The sequence below is a fragment of the Glossina fuscipes genome, unplaced genomic scaffold, assembly GCF_014805625.2.
Source record: "Glossina fuscipes isolate IAEA_lab_2018 unplaced genomic scaffold, Yale_Gfus_2 0, whole genome shotgun sequence".
Classification (NCBI taxonomy): Eukaryota; Metazoa; Arthropoda; class Insecta; order Diptera; family Glossinidae; genus Glossina; species Glossina fuscipes.
The window spans coordinates 41,811,050-41,830,581 of NW_023998414.1; the positions used below are offsets into that span (position 1 = coordinate 41,811,050).

Here is a 19,532-nt window from a genome sequence, read left to right on the forward strand (position 1 = left end):
ATATATATATATATATATATATATATAATATATATGATGTATATGATATATATATATAGATATATAATATGGACAATGAAATAAACTCATATTGAAAACGAAAAAAGCGAAGCAAAAGAAAATGTTTTTTTTTAAATTTTTGGACAATTTTTGTATACACAAAATTTATATAAACATTTAAGAGCATTATAAACTGACACTAAAACAAAAGTAATGAAAAGGAACAAACGAAAAAAAAAATAATAATAATAATTAAATTTAAAGTAAACTTAAGATTTACGGGCCTTTCAATAATAAAAAAGAGCTTTTTGCATCAGCCTTCACAAAGCAATAGAGGACGAGTACCTTTATATTTATAACATGCACTAAGCCGTGTAAAAAGTGTTTGATCGTATTTGACATCTCAACCAACTAAGCAAAGTAGCTAAATGAAAGAGAGAAATGGATGGACATTATTCTCGTTTTATCATTGCCTTTGTTACATATAAAAACTCTGTACACTTAAGACTACACGAATATCCGATTAATAATGACGCAACCATGCTGAGGTTTTTCACTCAAAGAAAAATGAGATCTTCAAGCTGTCTCATCCGAAAATCTATTAACGTAAATGTGGGACGTGGTAAATTAAAGATCCAAGAAAAAAATATTAAATTACTTGTCTCGATAACTGTGTCAACCTTAAGCAGAAATCTTAATCTAAACATTGTACTGAACGATACTAATATGAGTACGTGTAATAATGTACGTGTGTCACGATAGTATTTTTATAAATGAAAAAATTCGTCGACTCATGCGGCCCGAATACGTAAAATTCACACCAGCGGCTGGATTAAGTCGTTAAAGTTGTAAAGTATTTTCTTAACAACGTTAACAATGTGAGAATAAATGAAATGAATTTACGTCCTCTCCAAAATATATATACATAAAATGCTGATGCATCAATTCATTCTTTCGCATCATTGAACTTTAAAATGAAACACCACTTTGCATCTTTCCTCCTTATTTTCAATGATTAATTTCCACTTTTTCACCTGAAAGAAAGGAAAAAAATAATTAATAAATAAATAAATGAAAGATAAGAAACACCTTAACAACTATTAATGATTCCTATTAATTTACAATAATTTGTTAAAGAAAAGATAGAAAGGAAAGAAAAACTCCGTACATTATATAAATATATATACATATAAACCGGGTCTTTAAAATCACAAAACGAAACAGAATTGAAAAGTGAATAAAGAACAAAAAAAAAAAAAACAAAAAAAAAAATTAAATTTAAAAATAAAAAAAAAAATAAAGAAAATAAAAAAGAAAAAAACGAATAAAGAAAACCGGAAATCTCACTATAAGATATTCTTACAATATCTTTTGTACGTTTGAAAAAAAAAAAATAAATAAATAAATTTAAAAAAAAACTTATTATTAATTTACTTAATTTTTCTCTTATTTATATTTAAAAATAAATAAAATGTCTTTCTCCTCCACGAGACATAGCAGAACATTATAACACTTAAATATTTCTTTATTTCTTTCTAACAATTATATAATTATTATTATTATTCTTATTACCATTATATATACTTGTATTAAACTTAAAAAAAAGAAGCAAACATACAGCAACAACAAAAACAACTAAATAAGTAATTTAAGAAAAACGATATTAAATGTTTAATCGTCTCGATAGAAAGACTAATTATTTATAATAAAAGTAGTCATAAAAACGAAAATGTATACACACATACCTACGTACATACCTATATAAACACATATACACATGCAACGTGTGTAAACTTTATATCACATAAATAAGTAACTTATTTATACATATATATATATATATATATATATATATATATATTTATTTTTTTTTCTTATTTTGTAGGAGAAATGAAAATTCAAAAATCAAAAATCAAAAATTAAAAACAAAAAAAGACGTATTTGAAAATAATTAAATAAAAATTATATATTAAAAAAAAAAAAAAAACATATAATTTATAAAAAACTTATTTGAATTTTTCTTTATCCTTTTTTTTTTTTCAATCACAAAAAAGGTAAGATAAATGACTGAAAAAGAAATTACTCGTACTGCAAACATACAATCTATCTTAGAAACATCAAGCAATCCTTTCGCCTAACCTTACACAGCCTAAAGCTTTACAAAGCTAGGCTAAGGTTAATAATAGACTAGCAAAACGTTGGTTTACGGTGAGCCGATTTTTCGATATTTTCTGATAGGATGTGTTCAAATTGATGGATACTGCTGACAGTATTACTCACGGCAAAACTCATATAGTATTGAGTTTGAAATAGATTTAAGCATGTATGTTCGTTTGTTCGGTTACGAACCTAATACTTGAACGGACATATTTCCTATTAGGTTTCCAATCTAAAATAGGCTGAATACGTTGACAAGCAAACCAAAGCAAGAAATTTGTTTCCTTTGAACCGAATCTTCTTCTAATGTCAACTTACTCGCTCAAGAGATGAAGAAACTAAATGAAATGTACACGCTGATCGAACGTTGAAGTCACTTCCTTCTGCACCTCGGAACTATGGAATTGTTTAATGTTCAAAAATACATTGGAAACAAAATCAAATTGAAAACTATAAAAGCGAATCTACTGTACTGTGGTATCATCAGCACTACTCCTCTGTTAACTATCCTCTTCTATTCTTCCATTATATTCAATTAATATTAGCAAAATCAAAATTAAAATATTTGCTAATATTTGCCTTAACCATGCAATGCAACATATCAATGCATCCTTCAGAAATCTTCTGCTTAGACTTTTTCCTTATTCGAAAAGTCGCATTCGAAATTTTTAATTCTAGGAATAGAACCCAATATCAATTTATTAAAATTATTAGACTCGAATATCTTTTCTAAAATAGAACCGATAGCCTATCTTGCTAAAGTTCAATTTTTTTTTTTTCATTGCGAAGAACGAAAATATAGTGATAATAAAAAGTATAACTTTATCACAGATGTCTAAAAGCATCCTAAATGTAAAGGAAGCACGTTGCAGAAGTATTCTCCAAAACGTACACTGTTTACCATTGTGAGAGAAAGTTACTTGCTTGCAAAATCCCATGGTGAAATTTTAACCAAACTTTGTCAAAATGTTTACAGCATCATCGAGTGTATATTGTAAAGGGTTTGTGGTACGGTGTAATATAAATGAAGTTTAGTTTATATTAAGTGTACCGCAGTTTAGCCCTAAGCTGCTCGGCTTCAGTACGCCAAGTCTAGCCGTCTCATTCAGTGCCAAAGAGACGGTCCCTAATAAAAACGTAGGCGGATTCAACGGCTTTAATAAAACAGCGAGTTAATACGCTATGTTGAATTGCTGTCAAAAACAATTAATTCTTTATTTCTTGATCTGCCTTATTTATACTTAAATCTACAGGTGGGTTAATGCTAATGTAAGCACTTATTTTAATTGGGGCGCCTGGCATCGTATTGCATTTCGTACGTGAAGTGCGACAAAATTTTTGTTTTACTTTTTTTTTGTTACAGAATTATGCAAATTCAGCATAATTCTGTCGCACTTCAAAGTGGATGCATACGACGGTATGCGATCACACTACAATATATCCTCTTGACAAGTAGAAACTTTTGAAACGGTCTAGGCATTGGGAAGTCTCGTGCGCACGTTGCCATTGAAAATGAGCCAAATCAATAAAAGGACACGCCTACAATACAACATAAACTGAGAACACCTTTTCAGCTTCCTTTTTTGCTTATTGTTCACAAACTGACTTAAGATAGACCTTTCATTACACCGATTCAGTATTATTACCTAAAACGATATTTCTTTCTCCATGTTCACGTACTATTTTGTTCAAGATAGATGGGATAAAAATTAAATTGAATCGCTCTATCTTTTGGATTCCCCTTCATGTACATAACTGTACACACAATATATGAAAGTATTAAAGAAAAAGAGGTATAATTCTTGGCATTTTATCGAAAAAATAATTAAAATGTATTAGGCGCGGAGTCCTGTGACAATGACGGAGAGTGACAATATAGTTTTAAAAAATGCTTTTAATTCAATAAATATATGTGCTCTAGCGACGCAAAAAATTGGAACAACTCTAATCTCATACTCTATACTATTACTTATTTATAATTAAATCCTTGAAAAATTACTAAATGAATTCACTTAACAATGTTACGTTACTTAGTTCTGCTGATACTACTATTTTACAATTTGCTATCATTTGTAAAACAACTCTGTTTTAAAACGAAATTACGATTAATCGTAAATGATACCTTTAAAAAGCAACAAAATCTTTGTTTAGATTTGTTAGCATATGAGTAGCACGTGTTAAATTATTTGTGAAATTATTTAAAAGTGATAAAAAATGAATAAGAAGCATAAAGCAAGTAATAGTTTAGGGCGAGAGCTAATTAAAAGTCGCTTTGGCCATACTCAAAGGAAAAAAGTGGATAACGATTCCATGGTATAAGAAATGAGATGAAAATTTAATATGCAATATTTATACGGAATTCCTTTCAGTTACATACTACCGAAATTGAAGATGGGTATGATTGGGGCCGTCTTAATTTGAATTCAATTACCGAAGAGTCTTCCTTTCAAGAATTTCTGAGAACCGCCGAATTGGCAGGAACAGAGTTTCAAGCTGAAAAATTAAATATAACTTTCATAAATCCTAAGCAAAGAGTGGGTTTGTTAACACTCACACAGCAAAAACAAATTGAGGATAAGCAAAAGGCGTGCAAGAATTTATTGAAAATCCCACGTAGACCTAAATGGTCAACAGAAACTACTGCTGAATTATTACAACAATTAGAAAGAGACAACTTCCTTGACTGGCGACGTAACTTGTCTTTATTGCAAGAACAAGATGAAAAATTAATTTTAACTCCATACGAAAAAAATTTGGAGTTTTGGCGTCAATTATGGCGTGTAATTGAACGTTCAGATGTTGTGGTACAAATAGTCGATGCCAGAAATCCCTTATTATTCAGGAGTGAAGATTTAGAGAAATACGTTAAAGAAGTTAACCCACACAAAATTAATATGATTTTGGTAAATAAATCTGATTTACTTACCGAAAATCAAAGACAACACTGGGCCGAATACTTTCAAGAAGAAGGTATACGTACGGCTTTTTTCTCAGCTACCTTAGCTGATAAAGAACTTAAGGAACAGGAAGGACAGCTAAAAAAAGAAAAGCTCAAAATCAGTAAGAAGGGCATGGATATAATTGAAGAGCGCGGAGATTCGCAAGACGGCAAAGGAAACTTATATAGTTTAGAAAAATTAAAAACATCTGCCGAGGAAATCAATCAAACTTTAAATAAATTAGAGGAAGAACTACAAATTATCGAAAAAAAAATTGCTTTCCCCAAAGAATTTAATAATAACTCAAACTTATTGAGTCGTAAGGAATTGATAAGTTTTTTTAAAACTATTTACCAAGGGACAACCTACACAAAAAATATTACTACAATAGGGTTAGTGGGCTATCCGAATGTGGGAAAGAGCAGCACAATTAATGCTTTAATGACCGAAAAAAAGGTTTCAGTGTCGGCTACGCCTGGAAAGACCAAGCATTTCCAGACTTTATATTTAGAAAAGGATCTATTACTATGCGACTGTCCTGGCCTAGTAATGCCCAGTTTTGTATTAACCAAGGCGGATATGATATTGAATGGAATTTTACCTATTGATCAGGTATGAACTAAAAGAATTTAGAATTTGAAAGAAACAAATTTTTGATTAAAATAAAATAGTTTAGATGCGCGATCATGTGCCCGCAGTAAACCTGCTTTGCTCGCGTATACCTCGTCACGTATTGGAAGATACGTATGGCATTGTTATAGCCAAACCTATGGAGGGAGAGGACCCACAGAGATCGCCGCATTCTGAGGAGCTTCTACTAGCCTACGGATGTAAGTTTCGCAATTTTCTGAAAATAATATTAAATAAAAATTTGACTTCTCCAATAGATAATAGGGGTTTTATGACTTCCAATGGCCAACCCGACCAAGCCCGATCTGCTCGTTACGTTCTGAAAGATTATGTTAACGGTCGTCTACTCTATTGCATAGCTCCTCCCACGTTAGAACAAAGCATATATCATACATTTCCAAATAAAGTACGTAAGGCAATCGCAGAAGAGAATCTCCCGCATCGACAACAACGGGCTATGAGGGTATTTTGAACCTAACTATCCAGATTTGTTGAAGTTTTTCATTTCCTTCTCTTTTGTTTCCTTAAGGTTACTAAACTAGTTTCCAGTAAGGAATTGGATAAACAATTTTTTGATAAGCCAGTGGGCGTTGCGCATATTAAAGGGCGCACCAATTTTCCTCATGTACGCGTGACAAAGGACGGCGCTGTGGCGACTGGAGAAGTATCATCAAAACCTTGGCGCGGTGTTAAAAAGGAAAAACGTGAAAAGCTACGTAAAAAATTTAATTACTTGGACCAACATTAAAAAAAATGAGTTTTGAATAATTTTGTTCTTTTGATGTTTTAACACTTTTTACTTACTTTAGCGATAATAAAATTTATTAAAAATTTTTGAGATTCGTTTAATGAAACATATTCGTGACGAAAGTCTCGTAAATACATTCTCAAGTCTTGTCTGTTTTCTAGGTGCCAGGCTAAGACTATTTGGGCCAGAGAGTGTTTCTGGATCATAGGTAAAAACTGCCCGGGCTGCCAAGCACCGTTATTTCCCCCAGAAGCCAACTCTTCACTGCTATGAAACTCGGCCATCTGTATATAGTATTCAATTAGTTTAATATGAGCTGGCGTTTGTCTCGATGGCGGCAAGGTCAGATTTACCAGTAATAAGACTCTGAGTATTTCTATTCTCCCTAGCAGATCTTTATACAAACTTTGTTTCTTACGCTCATAAATATTATCGACAATGTCATCCAATTGTTGAAGTGCTTTTAGAAAGTCTTCCTGATGCAAACAATTTTGAGCAGACAGCTCCAGTTCATAGATCCGATGCACAGGCGAACTGAAAGAACTAGTGCCCTCGTAATGTGGCTGTAGAGGAATCATTTCACGTATTATAGCCGCCTTCATAACACTATCATCCGGACATTTTTCCACTGCCTGTGAATAGCAATGCAAGGCAGCCTCACGATATTCGTAGAAATTACATTTAAATAGCAAATCTTCCTTATCTTGATGAATTCTTAGAAATAATCGAGCTGCCCTCAACAAAGCCTGGCACTCGCCCGTAGCGTTGTTAATGTGAGCTTCACATTTACCCACACCCAACTGGCACATTGCAGCATACTGATAAATAGCTGCTTCCTCAAATTTTACTGCTAAACGTGCGAAATCATCTAGCACTTCCGAAACGTTGGGTCCGAAACGCCTATTTTGTGTAACCGAAAACAGTGAATATGAAATCTTCTCATTTTCTTGTTTTAGCATCAGAAAAATTACTCACTTGATTAAAGCTTTCTCCACTTTCTTTAACTTATTGCACGTCTTCAAATACTGATCTACAAGATTTCTCGGATAACTGTCCATGATGTTTGAAGGAACTTTGTAACACAAATGTTATCAGCAGTTAATAGTCATTATACCATTCTAAACAGATGTTTAGTAGGTATAGTATAGGGTGTCAGAAATGATAATTAAAGTGTTACGGACAGTTTACAATGTACACAAAAACTCATTCAATCACAAAATCCTCTTCACAATGTAAACAAAAACCAAACTATATAGTCTTCTTCTTCTTGGCGATTGCATTCACAGCTAATTCATCGAAAACAATAAAAACGAACATTTGCAAATTTCTCGACCAAACCCAATCAAAGAAGACGTTATTTTATGTGTTTATTTATATAAGATGAAATTATTAAAATTTAGCAAGTAAGTTAATGCATTTAAAAAATAATACAAATAAGAAAAATCGCTTGAGTAAAATAAATGAAATGTAGGGTTCTTTATACCGACAATGAATGTATTGGTATCGCGTCTTAACCTTTCAAGTTGGTCATGCCAGCCCGCATGACCTCATCAACTAGCAATAGATTACTAGCAATGACCGAACAGGAATTCAAAATTTGCTTCTTTACATTATAGTTATCGTAAACACCTAAATCGTCAGGTTTCATAGGTTCTCCAGTAGCTAAATCTAAACCAACAGCTTCGCTACTAAGGCGATCCTCTTCAGTTAACTTTACAATAGTATCCTGAGCATCATAACCGCTGTTTATGGCTAAACTTTTTGGTATAATCAGCAATGCCTCAGCAAAGGCTTGTATGCCCAGACGAACTTTACCCTTAACTGTGTCCTTATATTTCATAAGTTCATTGTGAGCTCGCACTTCAAAAGCGCCGGCACCGGGAATCAAGCATTTATCTGTTATGGCATTGTTAATTGCACGTAAGCCATCGCGTATTGCATCCTTTATCTGAATAATGGTGTGCTTGTTGGGTCCCTTTACTAATATGGTAACCGAATGAGGATTTTTGCAATTCTCTACGAAAGTATACTTATTCTCGCCTAAAACATGTTCGTAGACCAGACCTGCATAACCCAAATGCGATTCGTCTAGGCCATCAAACGAATTCATTGCAGTACCACCGCAGGCCAACGCTAAACGCTCCATGTTACGACGTTTTGCACGCCTTAGAGCCATAATGCCTTCCTTGGCTAACGCATCCAAGGACATGGGATCGATACCTTTTTGATTAATAACTACGAACGACTTATCGGTACCATCACACAGCTGACGTTTCAAAGCTATAATCTTCTTAACACGTTGATCGATAAAGTCGCGTTCAGCCATAACAAATTTTTCACGTTCTTCGGCCGTTTTATAAAAGAAGCCGGAATTGACTTCTGATTTTTCATATTCCAAAGACACATTGCACGTCAGAATATAGGCATTTTCTACACGTCGAGGCATATCCGGATGACGCGTACCATGATCCATAACCAGACCACGCACTAAAGTGGTATCCGCAGCTGTTTTATGCTGCATGTGCATAATCTCCACCATGTGTAGATCGATCTGTTTATTCTCATCAGTACGTATAGCGTAAACAGCATTTACACATACGTCGGTTAAAAGATCAGCCAAAGCAGGATGTACTTTAGTTTTTAAACTGGTATTGGCGCATTCGGCCAAATTTTTTTTAGTAATTTCTCCCTCTTTCATGTCGTCTAGCACTTTCAAAGCTTTGCGACATGCCTTTTCAAAACCCTCCGTAATTAAACGGGGATGTAGGCCCTCAGCCAGGAATATATCAGCCTGTTTAAGTAATTCACCAATTAACAACACCGTAGAAGTTGTCCCATCGCCAGTGCAATCATCCTGAGCTGTGCTAGCACGAGCAATCATAGACGCAGTAGGATGCTGTATTTGCATTTCGTGCAAAAGAACATTGCCATCCTTAGTGATTTTGATGTCGCCAGCACCAGAAACCAACCTAGTTATAAGAAAAATCGCACTTTTATTAAAACGGAAGTATCTTACTTGCATTACTTTTACCCTAAGATAAATAAATTGTTTATAAAGTTCGACAACGTCAAAAGGAAATAGAATGATAAAATGATCCTAAAGTAAATGTAGGTTACTCATAAAAATAATGATTATTACCTAATAACCATTTGCAGATTTACTCGACCGTTTTTATAGCGCAATCTTTATAATAAATTGTTCAGAGTTATAAACAACCTACAGGCTACATGCGCTTAGAGAAATTCATGCATTGTTTAAACCTATTTTACTGCTGTCTTACTGCCGTTGAAACATAGCTTTTTTCATTTTGGTAATTGTTTTTTACACCAAAGTTTGCTAATATATATCGCCATATCCAAAACATAGTAACAATAAATTCCAAATACTTTTGCGCAATTTGAATAAGACAATTATGAGAAGTGTCCGTTTGCAAACAGAAAGCAAGCCGCCGAAAGAGGTGCATGTCGTACTTATGTGCAGCCTCTTTCTCGCAAATAGACGCAAAAGCTCTTAATATTTGCAGATACGGATACCAAAAAGTGCTGCAAACTGTATTTGTTGGGATTAGAGTTTACTGGCAAAAATGAAACATATTTTGAAGTTTATGTTTGGATACAACAGAGTACAAGCAAGAAAATTGTTAACCATACTCGTAATAGAGATATGACTACGATTTGTTAACAAAATTGAGTTGCCCCTTTTTAAACGATACGTACCAAAAAAAAAAAAAAAAAAATATTCAATTCTATTTGCAACTTCTTTAAATGGAGTATGATTTCAAAAGTTTTCTTAACGTAGGAACAATTTATAAAATAAAAACAGATGTTACGAAATAAATTAATAGAAATTAATATGCAATTCTGACTTATATTTATTAAACTCTTTTGCTTACGGACATCTATTAGATGACACATATGTGTAACTTAACCTCACTTTTCACGATAAATGCCGACAATTATTTTCGAGACATTAACAGATGGTCTAAAATTTGGACAGATACCACTTTTGCACATTATAATAAAGAAATTTTACGACCTCTTTTAAAATTGGTTAGAAAAACTTACATTTTCATAGTTCCTTTGGGACCCAAATTGGTGCGCATTACATCTTGCAAGCCTTTAGCTGCCGAGATGTTAATAGCCAACGCCTGAGCGGCGCGAGCAAATTCTGCTTTAGGATTTAACAAACTTATAGAAGCCATTATTTCTTCTTTTTTTTCTAATGAATATTAAAGAATTCCTCAAACTAGTTAATATCGAATTTAGGGAAAATTCTGGACTCTTTCTTATTACTGGTTAAATGATGCGAAGAAACTAAAACGCGTGTTGCCTCTTAAAAAACTGAAGTAAAGTATGTTCAGTGCTTTTTATTCATTATTCATATTCAATTTTGAGAAACCAAAAGAATACAGAGTTGTATTTTTATACCTTTGGATTGTTGTAGTATTTGCTACTCTCATAATATTTTTATATCATTTAGGGGCCATATTCTACAAATTGCTCGACTTTTTATTAAGCCCAACGGGATGGGTCCATAGTATCTAGAATCGGAACTATTTTGCCTATTATCGCCTTCAATCCAAACATAACCTCTGGGCACAATGTCTTCAATAATTTTGTGAACGGTGCTTTTCGATTTTACAATCGAGTCATTAGAAATTTTATTATCGTTTTGATTTGTTCGACTAATCTCGAATGGTTTATCCACGCAAATTTTATCTCCTGGCACGCCAACGATACGTTTGCAAATATACTGATCAGCATTGGTGGGTGAAATGGCTATAATCACATCTCCACGTTTTGGTTTATGGAAGCGTGTGGAGATACGTTCGGTTAGCAGAATATTATTCGAATACAATGTTGGCTCCATACTCGGTCCACTACACTATTGGAATAAAAATTATCAGTGAGCAGATATATTAAACGTTAAAATCTGCAAGATTCCACCTACCACCACAAAATCACCAACGTATTCGAAGAAACAATGCGTTATACAAGCATATTGCACGCTATACTTTAGTAAATCTTTAATGTAGGAAAACATCATTTTTGATATATTCCTTCGGTCACATTAACAAGCAAATACAAAGCAATTTCGTAAAAAGAAAATAATAAATTTTTAAGAAAAAAATATATGTTTTTATGAGCAATTTGCTTATTTTTCTGCTTCTTCTTGCATATTCAGCGAGTCAACAACAGAGCTGATGCCGTGTGTTTGAGTTGTTGTTTTATGAAGCTGTCAGCTGTAAATATTTCAGTATTTCAGTTTAGTATTTGTCAAAAAAAGCAGTGTTTTGCTACAATTTTTAGTGCGTAAAAAAAATTTAGATAAATTATGTTAGGCAGTTTAAAAAGTTTACAAGTAGATAAAATTCAATGTTTTGACCGATACTTTACTCCATAATTAAAATTCCGACTTGAACATAATTAGAAAGCGTAAGGAAAAAGCCGCTACTTTGACCGGGAAAGAAGAAATTTATTTAAAGTCTATTTTAGTTCTTTAGCAATTTAAACATTTATTTATAATTTTATACATTCATATCCAATACATATTAGATCTTGTATGTTGGTAGTACATTTAAACTGCGTAATATTAAACAAATTACAACATACCTTCTTTTCATGTAACACAATACTTTTGTTAAGTTTAAAAACTTATTGCATATAACAGTTTCCTTATACGATACATAATCTTTTCTTTTAAAACATTGTTCGCTTAGAAATTATAACTTTAAATAACTTAAGAATTATGTATAAAATAAATTCAAAAACAATAATAATAAAATAAAAGTAATGTTAAATTAAAACAAAAAAAAAAGTTGTGGAAAAAGCACAATAAATATAACACATTACAGTTATACAACATTCTACCATAGACATCTAAAAAATCAAAAATTTACTTAAAATACATGAGTGGAATTTTTTCATATTTTTCTTAAGGTATATATTAATTTGTATATGTGTTGTTGTTCACTCTGAACGCTTACTGGCTTCTTTGGCTCGTTTCTCCTGGCGTTCACGCTTGTCCACCGCCGCCAAGTCCTGACTGGCCACATAAGCATGGACACAACTTATTAAAGATTTCAACAAAGCGAACGGGGCAGTAAGATACGCCAACAGTTTAAACACCGAAAAACCCAAAACTATAAATATTACAGAAAATTAAGATATTTTTGGGAAATCCAAGTTCAAAGAAGAATATGTTCGCGTTAGCACACATCTCAACCCAATATATTAAAATTTATTTTATTAGACGTGATGGCATTGCTCCATCCCTCGGGGCCTACAACTGTCAAATGAAAAATAGTGGGCATCTTTTCTTTTGCTAGCGACCCATGTGTGACCATCAACAAAGGACATATGTGCCAAGTTTCAGCTTTCTAAATTTTCAACTTTTCGATAAGTAACGTTTCAGAACTAGGCGATAGGCGGACAAACTGACAGGATTGAGTTCACTCTGAATCGTAAGTTAATTAAGGAAATGTATGCTTTATCCGGTTTCTGACGCGTATTTCTAAATGTTTCAAATGAAAGTGCGCATAAACCTAAACTCTGATGGTGAGTATGAAGCCAAACCAAATACTTACTTAGTGGCCCTGTAGTAAAGTGCAGTAAATACAAGCATATATAAAACATTTCATTCACACAGCACATAAATGTTAAAACATCTTTTTGATAATATATTCGCATAACAATGTTTTCATTAAGGTCAGTGGCCTTGTGGGAACTTTTACCCACCACTACGCTCCTAAAAAGAAAAGAAACGAGAGAATAATTTTTTATACAAGTTATATGTTGGATTTAATTATTACATTACTCACGTTTGCATGTAAAGCCAATGGCACGCTACATCAATCGCCATTGAAAGTTGAAACCAGAACATATATTTAGGATAAAAGTAACTAAGAGTCACCAAGAGACCCATAGTGCCGCAACGATCGGTTAACTGATCTAACATGGCCCCGAAACGAGTACCTAACGAATGAAAAGAAACAAATGAAGACATAAATTTTATTTCGAATAAAATATATATTAAGATTGTTTGAAAAATGAATACGGTAAGAAAGAGAAAAAATCACGTTCTGCTTGTTTTTTTTATCTCATGAGAAATTTTTAATTTACAAGTATTGTGCATGTGACATAATTATATTCACCACTTGCTTGCTACAGAAAAAAACCGTCTAAATAGAGAAGAGTTTATTATATGTTTTGGTTTCATTTAATAATAATCCATTTTATAGTTCAATTGCACTTTCATTAAAACTCTTAACAAAATTTCTGATGGCACGTGACTTCCAAATGAAGTAACACTAATCAACTCTATGCTCTCGTTCATTAAATGATTGAACAATTAATAATAATTGATAAGGCATAACAAAGATAATAATAAGTCAATCAGACCGACTAAATAGATCTTTGATATCTTTGATAATAATATCAATGTGCAATATAAATGGAGATAGCACCCTGTAATAAAAGATACACTTGTTTGATTCTGAGAGAACGAAAGAGAGGGCGTATGTTTGTTAAAAATCATGTAAACAAACGACCAATATATATGGAAATGAAGAATTCTTGGAATGATTGAATGCATATGTTCTAACGTAAAAAATATTTAGTGATGTTAGCAATGAAACATGTAAAAAATGTTTTTGCTTAAAGGCAAAAACGTTAATATAATCAATTAAAGGAAGGATTTAAGAAAATGCAATAATTTTGTTAACATACTTTGATTGAAGGTGCGCGCCGCATGTCCGTCCACGGCATCCAGTAGAGCGCTAGTTGCATAACACCAACCCGAGATCACATAATTGGTGGACATAAACCAAAATGCTATTAAAGCCAAAACAATACGCGCATAACCTAAAGAATAAAATAACGTCTTGAGGCAATTCAATTAAAAATCAATTGGGATGGTTTTCTTGCTCATATGCGTACTTGCATATATGCATATATGTAGAAAAACTTTAATTAAATTAAAACTACTTTCAAGGTTGTGCCAATACGTTTTGAAATTACTATTGAATTGTAACAAAAATTTTAAAAAATTGTTTTTATATTTTATATGTGTATATATATATATATATATATATATATATATATATATGTATATATATATACCATAATCATCCGTAAATTATTGATTTATATCAAAGGCTGTGAAGCAAATCTTTATTTAATTACTCACCAATTAAATTTGGTACAAAGAGAAATATATTATCATGCTCAGGTATGGCCATTTTTTGCTTCTTATTACTTTCACGAAAGCCGGTTACTGTTAGAAGAGTTTTATTTTCCACGACAATTTCAATAAATTTTATTAATTTCAATGCAATTCACTTTGTAGCAGATTTTGTAATGAATTTGTACTTTAGTTTTCTATATTTTATTTTTAAATTAAAAAAAAATCCTATGTACGTAATTCTCCTCCTACAATACGCATAATATGTTGTAGAGAACCTGCAATGAGAGACAATTAGGGTAACCGTGCTTTGATATTCGATCCTTTCCTTGTTCATATGATACTCTTAATAGGAGTTGACGAGAAAAAACGCAAATACATATTTAGGAATAAATATTGAATATGTTGATTTTTTTAATATATAAAAATCTTCTTGAAATATTCTAATAAAGAAGCAGTAGAGCTTAAGGAATTAACTAATAAATAAGTAATAAGGAAAAATGGGTAAAAAGTACGTTGTAAAGAAGATTTCCGAACAAATAAAAAGAAAATATGTATATGGCTTGTGCCATCAACACGCCATTTTTAAAATCCCAAACATGGGTAAAATTGTGAATGATGGCAGCACTTAACTAGTTAAGAATTCAAAGCAAGCCAAGTGGAAAATGTATTTTTCCTGTAAACACAGAAAAATAATTTTTCATAAAAAATCCTTCTACGGAGTTTTAGTTGTTTAGAGCTGGTGTAAAAGAAAAAAATTGAAAAAGTCTTAAAAAAAAAGCAAAAAAAAAACTTGATATTAAATAACAAATAAAAATTCTTAAATGGAAAATAGTAAAAAAAATTCTAATTAGCGGTAACTTAACGACGAGAGAAGTTCTTGTCAAAGCAAATATTATGCACAGAGAAATTAAAAGTAAAAAGTCGTTCCATGTGTCTCGAGTTCAATACAAAAATGTTTGAATATTTCATTACAACAGCATAAATGTTTTTCTTGTATTCCATTGTATACGTCTGGATCGTTTTTTTTTTCTGTTTTTTTGTTTACTAGTCTGAAAAATGACGCTTTGTTGATATGTTTGTGTTGCCGTCTTTTTGCCACCCCCAATTTGGCTGTTTTGTTTTAGTTATAAATCTTTACATTGTCTTCTTTCTGAATGAAAATTATTAATAAAAATGCTTTTGTTCCATTTCTTTTTACTGTGGCAGAAATTCTTGCTCCACTTCAACGTTTTCCGTTTTGCAAACCTATTTGTTTATAACATTGTTTTCGTTGTACACACATTTTTTCTGTCTGATAACAAAAAGTGAACGAATGCATACATAATCATAAGTGTTAGTGCAGGTTTCTGCTCTCTACTTCTCAACCCAACAACAATTCCCTGATTGTAATAAAATTAGGGGCGAGAATGGAAGAGAAGAGAAAATCAATAATATGTGGCGTTGCCAAATCTTTGGGTTAATACTTGACGTGATTTTTTCAAATTTTTTTTTTTATTTATACGCAAAAAATGGAAAAAATACTTTACACATCTATCGAATCGTTATGTGTTCGATTAAGCGTAGTATTTTAGGTTTTAGTTTTAAAAAATCTGTCAAAAATATATTTTGTATTTTCGATAAAAATTTTCAAAATTTTTTTCAGTATTCACAAAAATCGCAAGATAATAACGTAAGATAATAAATTTGTTCGTAAAACACCAGTAGTATCAAAAAAATAAAAATGTGAATAAAATGAAAAAGAAGTTTTTCACGAAGTTGATGAGATTTTTCTGAACTCTATGTCACATAAAATTAAACTGCTTCCCATATCGAAAATTAAGAACGCATACACATGAAATTAAAGGATTGAGGCTTACCTACCACCCCGGAAGCGTCCCAGCATGTCGTTATTCTTATTAATTTTCATTTGTGGAACGTATAAGCGCCATTCAAACTCGTTATCCAGTAAATTGTGTACACACCAAATACAAACAAATGATTTCATATGCATCTGCGTCCATTCCCAAGTTAATCTGGCTTTTGTTGATGGTATTCTTGAAAGTCGCAAAATTTGAACTCTGCTGAACCTTAGCACAAACCGTATACATTTAATATATCTTTATTAAGATTTACCGATTACAAATATTTTTTAGAAGCCTTTCTCTATCTCTCTCTCTCGTTACCCTCTTGAAAGCTTTAACCGATAAGACTTGCCCTAGACACCGTTTATACATTGTGTGATTGCGGTGGTGTATATAGCCAAAATTTTTGTTCTCAAGTGAATAAGGTCCATTTAAAGTGTATGTTTATGTGGACAGACTTTACTTTGTTCTAAGGGAGCTTTCATCATCTATTTGGGTACTTCATGCCATGCTGTTGTACTCAAAGAATTCAGAAAGCAATTTGTAAGAACATTGTTTCTTCAAAATTAAAAATTTGAGCTTAGTTTGTAAAGGCTTTACATTGGTTCTTGCTTGTTTATTTGTTTGTTTGTTGCTCATTAACATGTTCTGTTAAACGACATCTCTTTCAATTACAATATGAATATTTCTTTTCTTTGTAATAAATGATTTAAGAAAATCTCGAATCTTCATCACATTCTTTCTCTCACAACTAATTGTTCTCAGTTTTTAAGAAATTTCTTGTTTACATATACAGTTTAACGGTAAATTAAAAATTTACTCTGTTAGTGATTGTTTGTAAGTAGACATTTCGAATAAGAAAAGAAATTATGGATATCGTGTTCCTTTTTTTATTTTTGCGAAATAAACAAACTACACAACACTTAAATAAATAATGGTTTTTATTGCATTAACGTGTATCAAATAATTAAAAAAAAAATAAATAATAAAGAACATTTAATACCAATCGATTTATTAATAGTAGAGAAAGGAATACAGATGTAAAGAATTAAATTAAATATAACATCAAATGAATGAGTGAAATGTGTTGTGTAGAAAAAAGGAAAAAAGAATAGAGAGAAAATTTTTGCGTTTGCAATCAAAACCAAACGCAAAATCAATACAAACGAACAGTGCTAAGGCTGTTTGTGGATAGTTTAGAAAAATCTTACAAATCAAATTAACCGAATGGAGAAATAATAACAAAGAATTAAAAGAAGAGCAAATATTTGAACCTTTTTTTATTTTATAAACAATAAACAACAATTAAAAGTATATGCGAGGGGTAAGCGCTCAGAGTGAATAGTAAAAATAGCTGAAAAGAGCATAAAATATTTGAGAGCTCATACCGTTACATGTGTGGTTTTCTTTGCTTCGCATATTTGTGCAAAAAATTTCTTCTATGTATATGAACGAAAAAGAGTGTTTGAAATTAATTTTTGTGGTACTTGTACTCCGCGGACAACGACTTTCAAACATTCGTATATAATAACTGACGGCATTACTACTACGGTTAAAATAAAGTCCAGTCGAATATGGTTTAGTGTAGAAATAATTATAATAAAAAGAAGTGACATCTCATATATTTACCAAAATTTTATTTTTTCATAGAATAACAAAAAGAAGAAATATACTTAGAACTGACCTTAAAAAAAAAAAAAAAAAATTGTGAAGTTTTTAATAAAAAAAAAAAAAAATATCTGTTTTGTTAATTTAAAAATAATGGCGGCTACACGTATGCCATTTGAAACATCACAGTTTGCTAGTGAATCTGTTGCAACTCCTCAAAATGTCACCAGTGCTAATACGGCAACGAGTCAGCGATTGAATGCGGAACGCCCTTCAACATTATTGAACATAGAACAAGTGCACACGGTTTCCGCTCATCATCATAATATGAATTCACCTTTATTAAGCCCTAGTGGTAGCAGCCCTGGTAGCGGTGCTATCTCACCCTCGTTTCTACCAGAAATGCCGCAGTGGAAACGTGACCTTATACAAAGGCGTAAACAAAACGTTGTGCGTACATTGAATGCCTGTTCGCCTACCGGTACTGGTATTGGTGCTAACTCCATGGTTAGTGCAGTCGCTGCGGACGGTTTCAACACATCTATATTTTCATCATCGCGTTCATTTGCCGGCAGTAGTAATAATTTAAGCAACAATCTCTCTGCTTCCGCAGGTAAGTGTAACCGCAAGGAACGGCATTTCGATAACCGGCCGTAGTTAATCTTCGGAGCTACTTATAGTTCAAGATTCAACATCTGATCTTAAAACATTAGTTAGATGCATTAACCTAAATGTATAGCTCAGATATATGCACATAGTGTGGACTATATTACTAATGCTTAACATTATACGTTATAGGCTTAAAACATAACACATTTGTCTTCATCTTGCCTTGGTAGCCTTGCTATATGGTGGCTTTGCTGACCACCGTTCATAAGTGAATGCAATCAATTTTTTCTTGTTTTTTTTTAGTTATTTACTTTTTTTTTCTCTTGAGGGGGTAAAAAACTCATATATGAAAAAATCAATGACCTCTTTTTAACCATGTTTGCAATTTTTAGGAAAAACTTTGTTTTTGTTTTTTGCTTTCGCTCTCTATTGTCTTTTTTTTTTTGCGCATATGTCATATGTTTAAAGCAAAAAAAAAGGAACCATAAAGCGCATTTAGTGTTTCTTCTTATCTCAACAACAAGCAACATTTTTTATGTAAACCTGCGTTTTGAAAACCTCTAAAAATATTATTTTGTAGAAGAAAGTTTCCTTTCGTAAATGGATGGTCATGGGAGATGAAGAGAAATTGTTTTCCAAGATGCTTTTTGATCGATGAAAAATGCGTTTGAAGACGATTGGGCAATTGGAGGAAGAGATGGACGGACGAACAGACGTAGAGGACTTTAATTCATTCAAATTCATAAATGCGTAGCAAAAATTCATCAAAAATTTCTGGTTTTCGGCTCACACACATATGTATGTTAAACATATGG

General features: G+C 32.1%; 6 protein-coding genes across 7 annotated transcripts in view; 2 read left to right on the forward strand and 4 right to left on the reverse strand.

Moving 5' to 3' along the window:
* Nucleotides 1-742: 742 nt before the first annotated feature.
* On the reverse strand, nucleotides 743-7,602 carry LOC119641986. The gene is made up of 3 exons (XM_038040935.1): nucleotides 7,450-7,602; nucleotides 6,531-7,374; nucleotides 743-1,034 (listed from the first exon to the last, which is right to left on the reverse strand). The coding sequence occupies exons 1-3, from the start codon at nucleotides 7,530-7,532 to the stop codon at nucleotides 960-962; spliced, it is 1,002 nt and encodes a 333-aa protein (XP_037896863.1). The 5' UTR covers nucleotides 7,533-7,602; the 3' UTR covers nucleotides 743-959.
* LOC119641979 (large subunit GTPase 1 homolog) lies at nucleotides 4,347-6,474 on the forward strand. Its single transcript, XM_038040922.1, has 5 exons — nucleotides 4,347-4,470; nucleotides 4,527-5,708; nucleotides 5,773-5,926; nucleotides 5,984-6,189; nucleotides 6,256-6,474. The coding sequence occupies exons 1-5, from the start codon at nucleotides 4,372-4,374 to the stop codon at nucleotides 6,472-6,474; spliced, it is 1,860 nt and encodes a 619-aa protein (XP_037896850.1). The 5' UTR covers nucleotides 4,347-4,371.
* A 295-nt stretch (nucleotides 7,603-7,897) lies between the features above and the next one.
* Nucleotides 7,898-10,790, reverse strand: LOC119643361 (T-complex protein 1 subunit zeta). Its single transcript, XM_038042711.1, has 2 exons — nucleotides 10,540-10,790; nucleotides 7,898-9,443 (listed from the first exon to the last, which is right to left on the reverse strand). The coding sequence occupies exons 1-2, from the start codon at nucleotides 10,674-10,676 to the stop codon at nucleotides 7,985-7,987; spliced, it is 1,596 nt and encodes a 531-aa protein (XP_037898639.1). The 5' UTR covers nucleotides 10,677-10,790; the 3' UTR covers nucleotides 7,898-7,984.
* A 36-nt stretch (nucleotides 10,791-10,826) lies between these two features.
* Nucleotides 10,827-11,686, reverse strand: LOC119643367 (mitochondrial inner membrane protease subunit 1). The gene is made up of 2 exons (XM_038042722.1): nucleotides 11,426-11,686; nucleotides 10,827-11,359 (listed from the first exon to the last, which is right to left on the reverse strand). The coding sequence occupies exons 1-2, from the start codon at nucleotides 11,519-11,521 to the stop codon at nucleotides 10,931-10,933; spliced, it is 525 nt and encodes a 174-aa protein (XP_037898650.1). The 5' UTR covers nucleotides 11,522-11,686; the 3' UTR covers nucleotides 10,827-10,930.
* A 278-nt stretch (nucleotides 11,687-11,964) lies between these two features.
* On the reverse strand, nucleotides 11,965-14,714 carry LOC119638653 (CDP-diacylglycerol--inositol 3-phosphatidyltransferase). The gene is made up of 5 exons (XM_038035563.1): nucleotides 14,663-14,714; nucleotides 14,203-14,337; nucleotides 13,296-13,449; nucleotides 13,062-13,222; nucleotides 11,965-12,617 (listed from the first exon to the last, which is right to left on the reverse strand). Exons 1-5 carry the CDS (start codon nucleotides 14,712-14,714, stop codon nucleotides 12,445-12,447), a joined length of 675 nt encoding a protein of 224 aa, XP_037891491.1. The 3' UTR covers nucleotides 11,965-12,444.
* Nucleotides 14,715-18,188: 3,474 nt separating this feature from the next.
* The window catches only part of LOC119644594 (serine-rich adhesin for platelets), a 62,170-nt gene continuing 60,826 nt past the window's right edge, over nucleotides 18,189-19,532 (forward strand). For both annotated transcript variants that reach the window (XM_038044196.1, XM_038044197.1), the window contains exon 1: nucleotides 18,189-18,721. In XM_038044196.1, coding sequence (XP_037900124.1) covers nucleotides 18,262-18,721 — 460 coding nt within the window. In that variant the 5' untranslated portion in view covers nucleotides 18,189-18,261. The remainder of the gene's footprint in view (nucleotides 18,722-19,532) is intronic.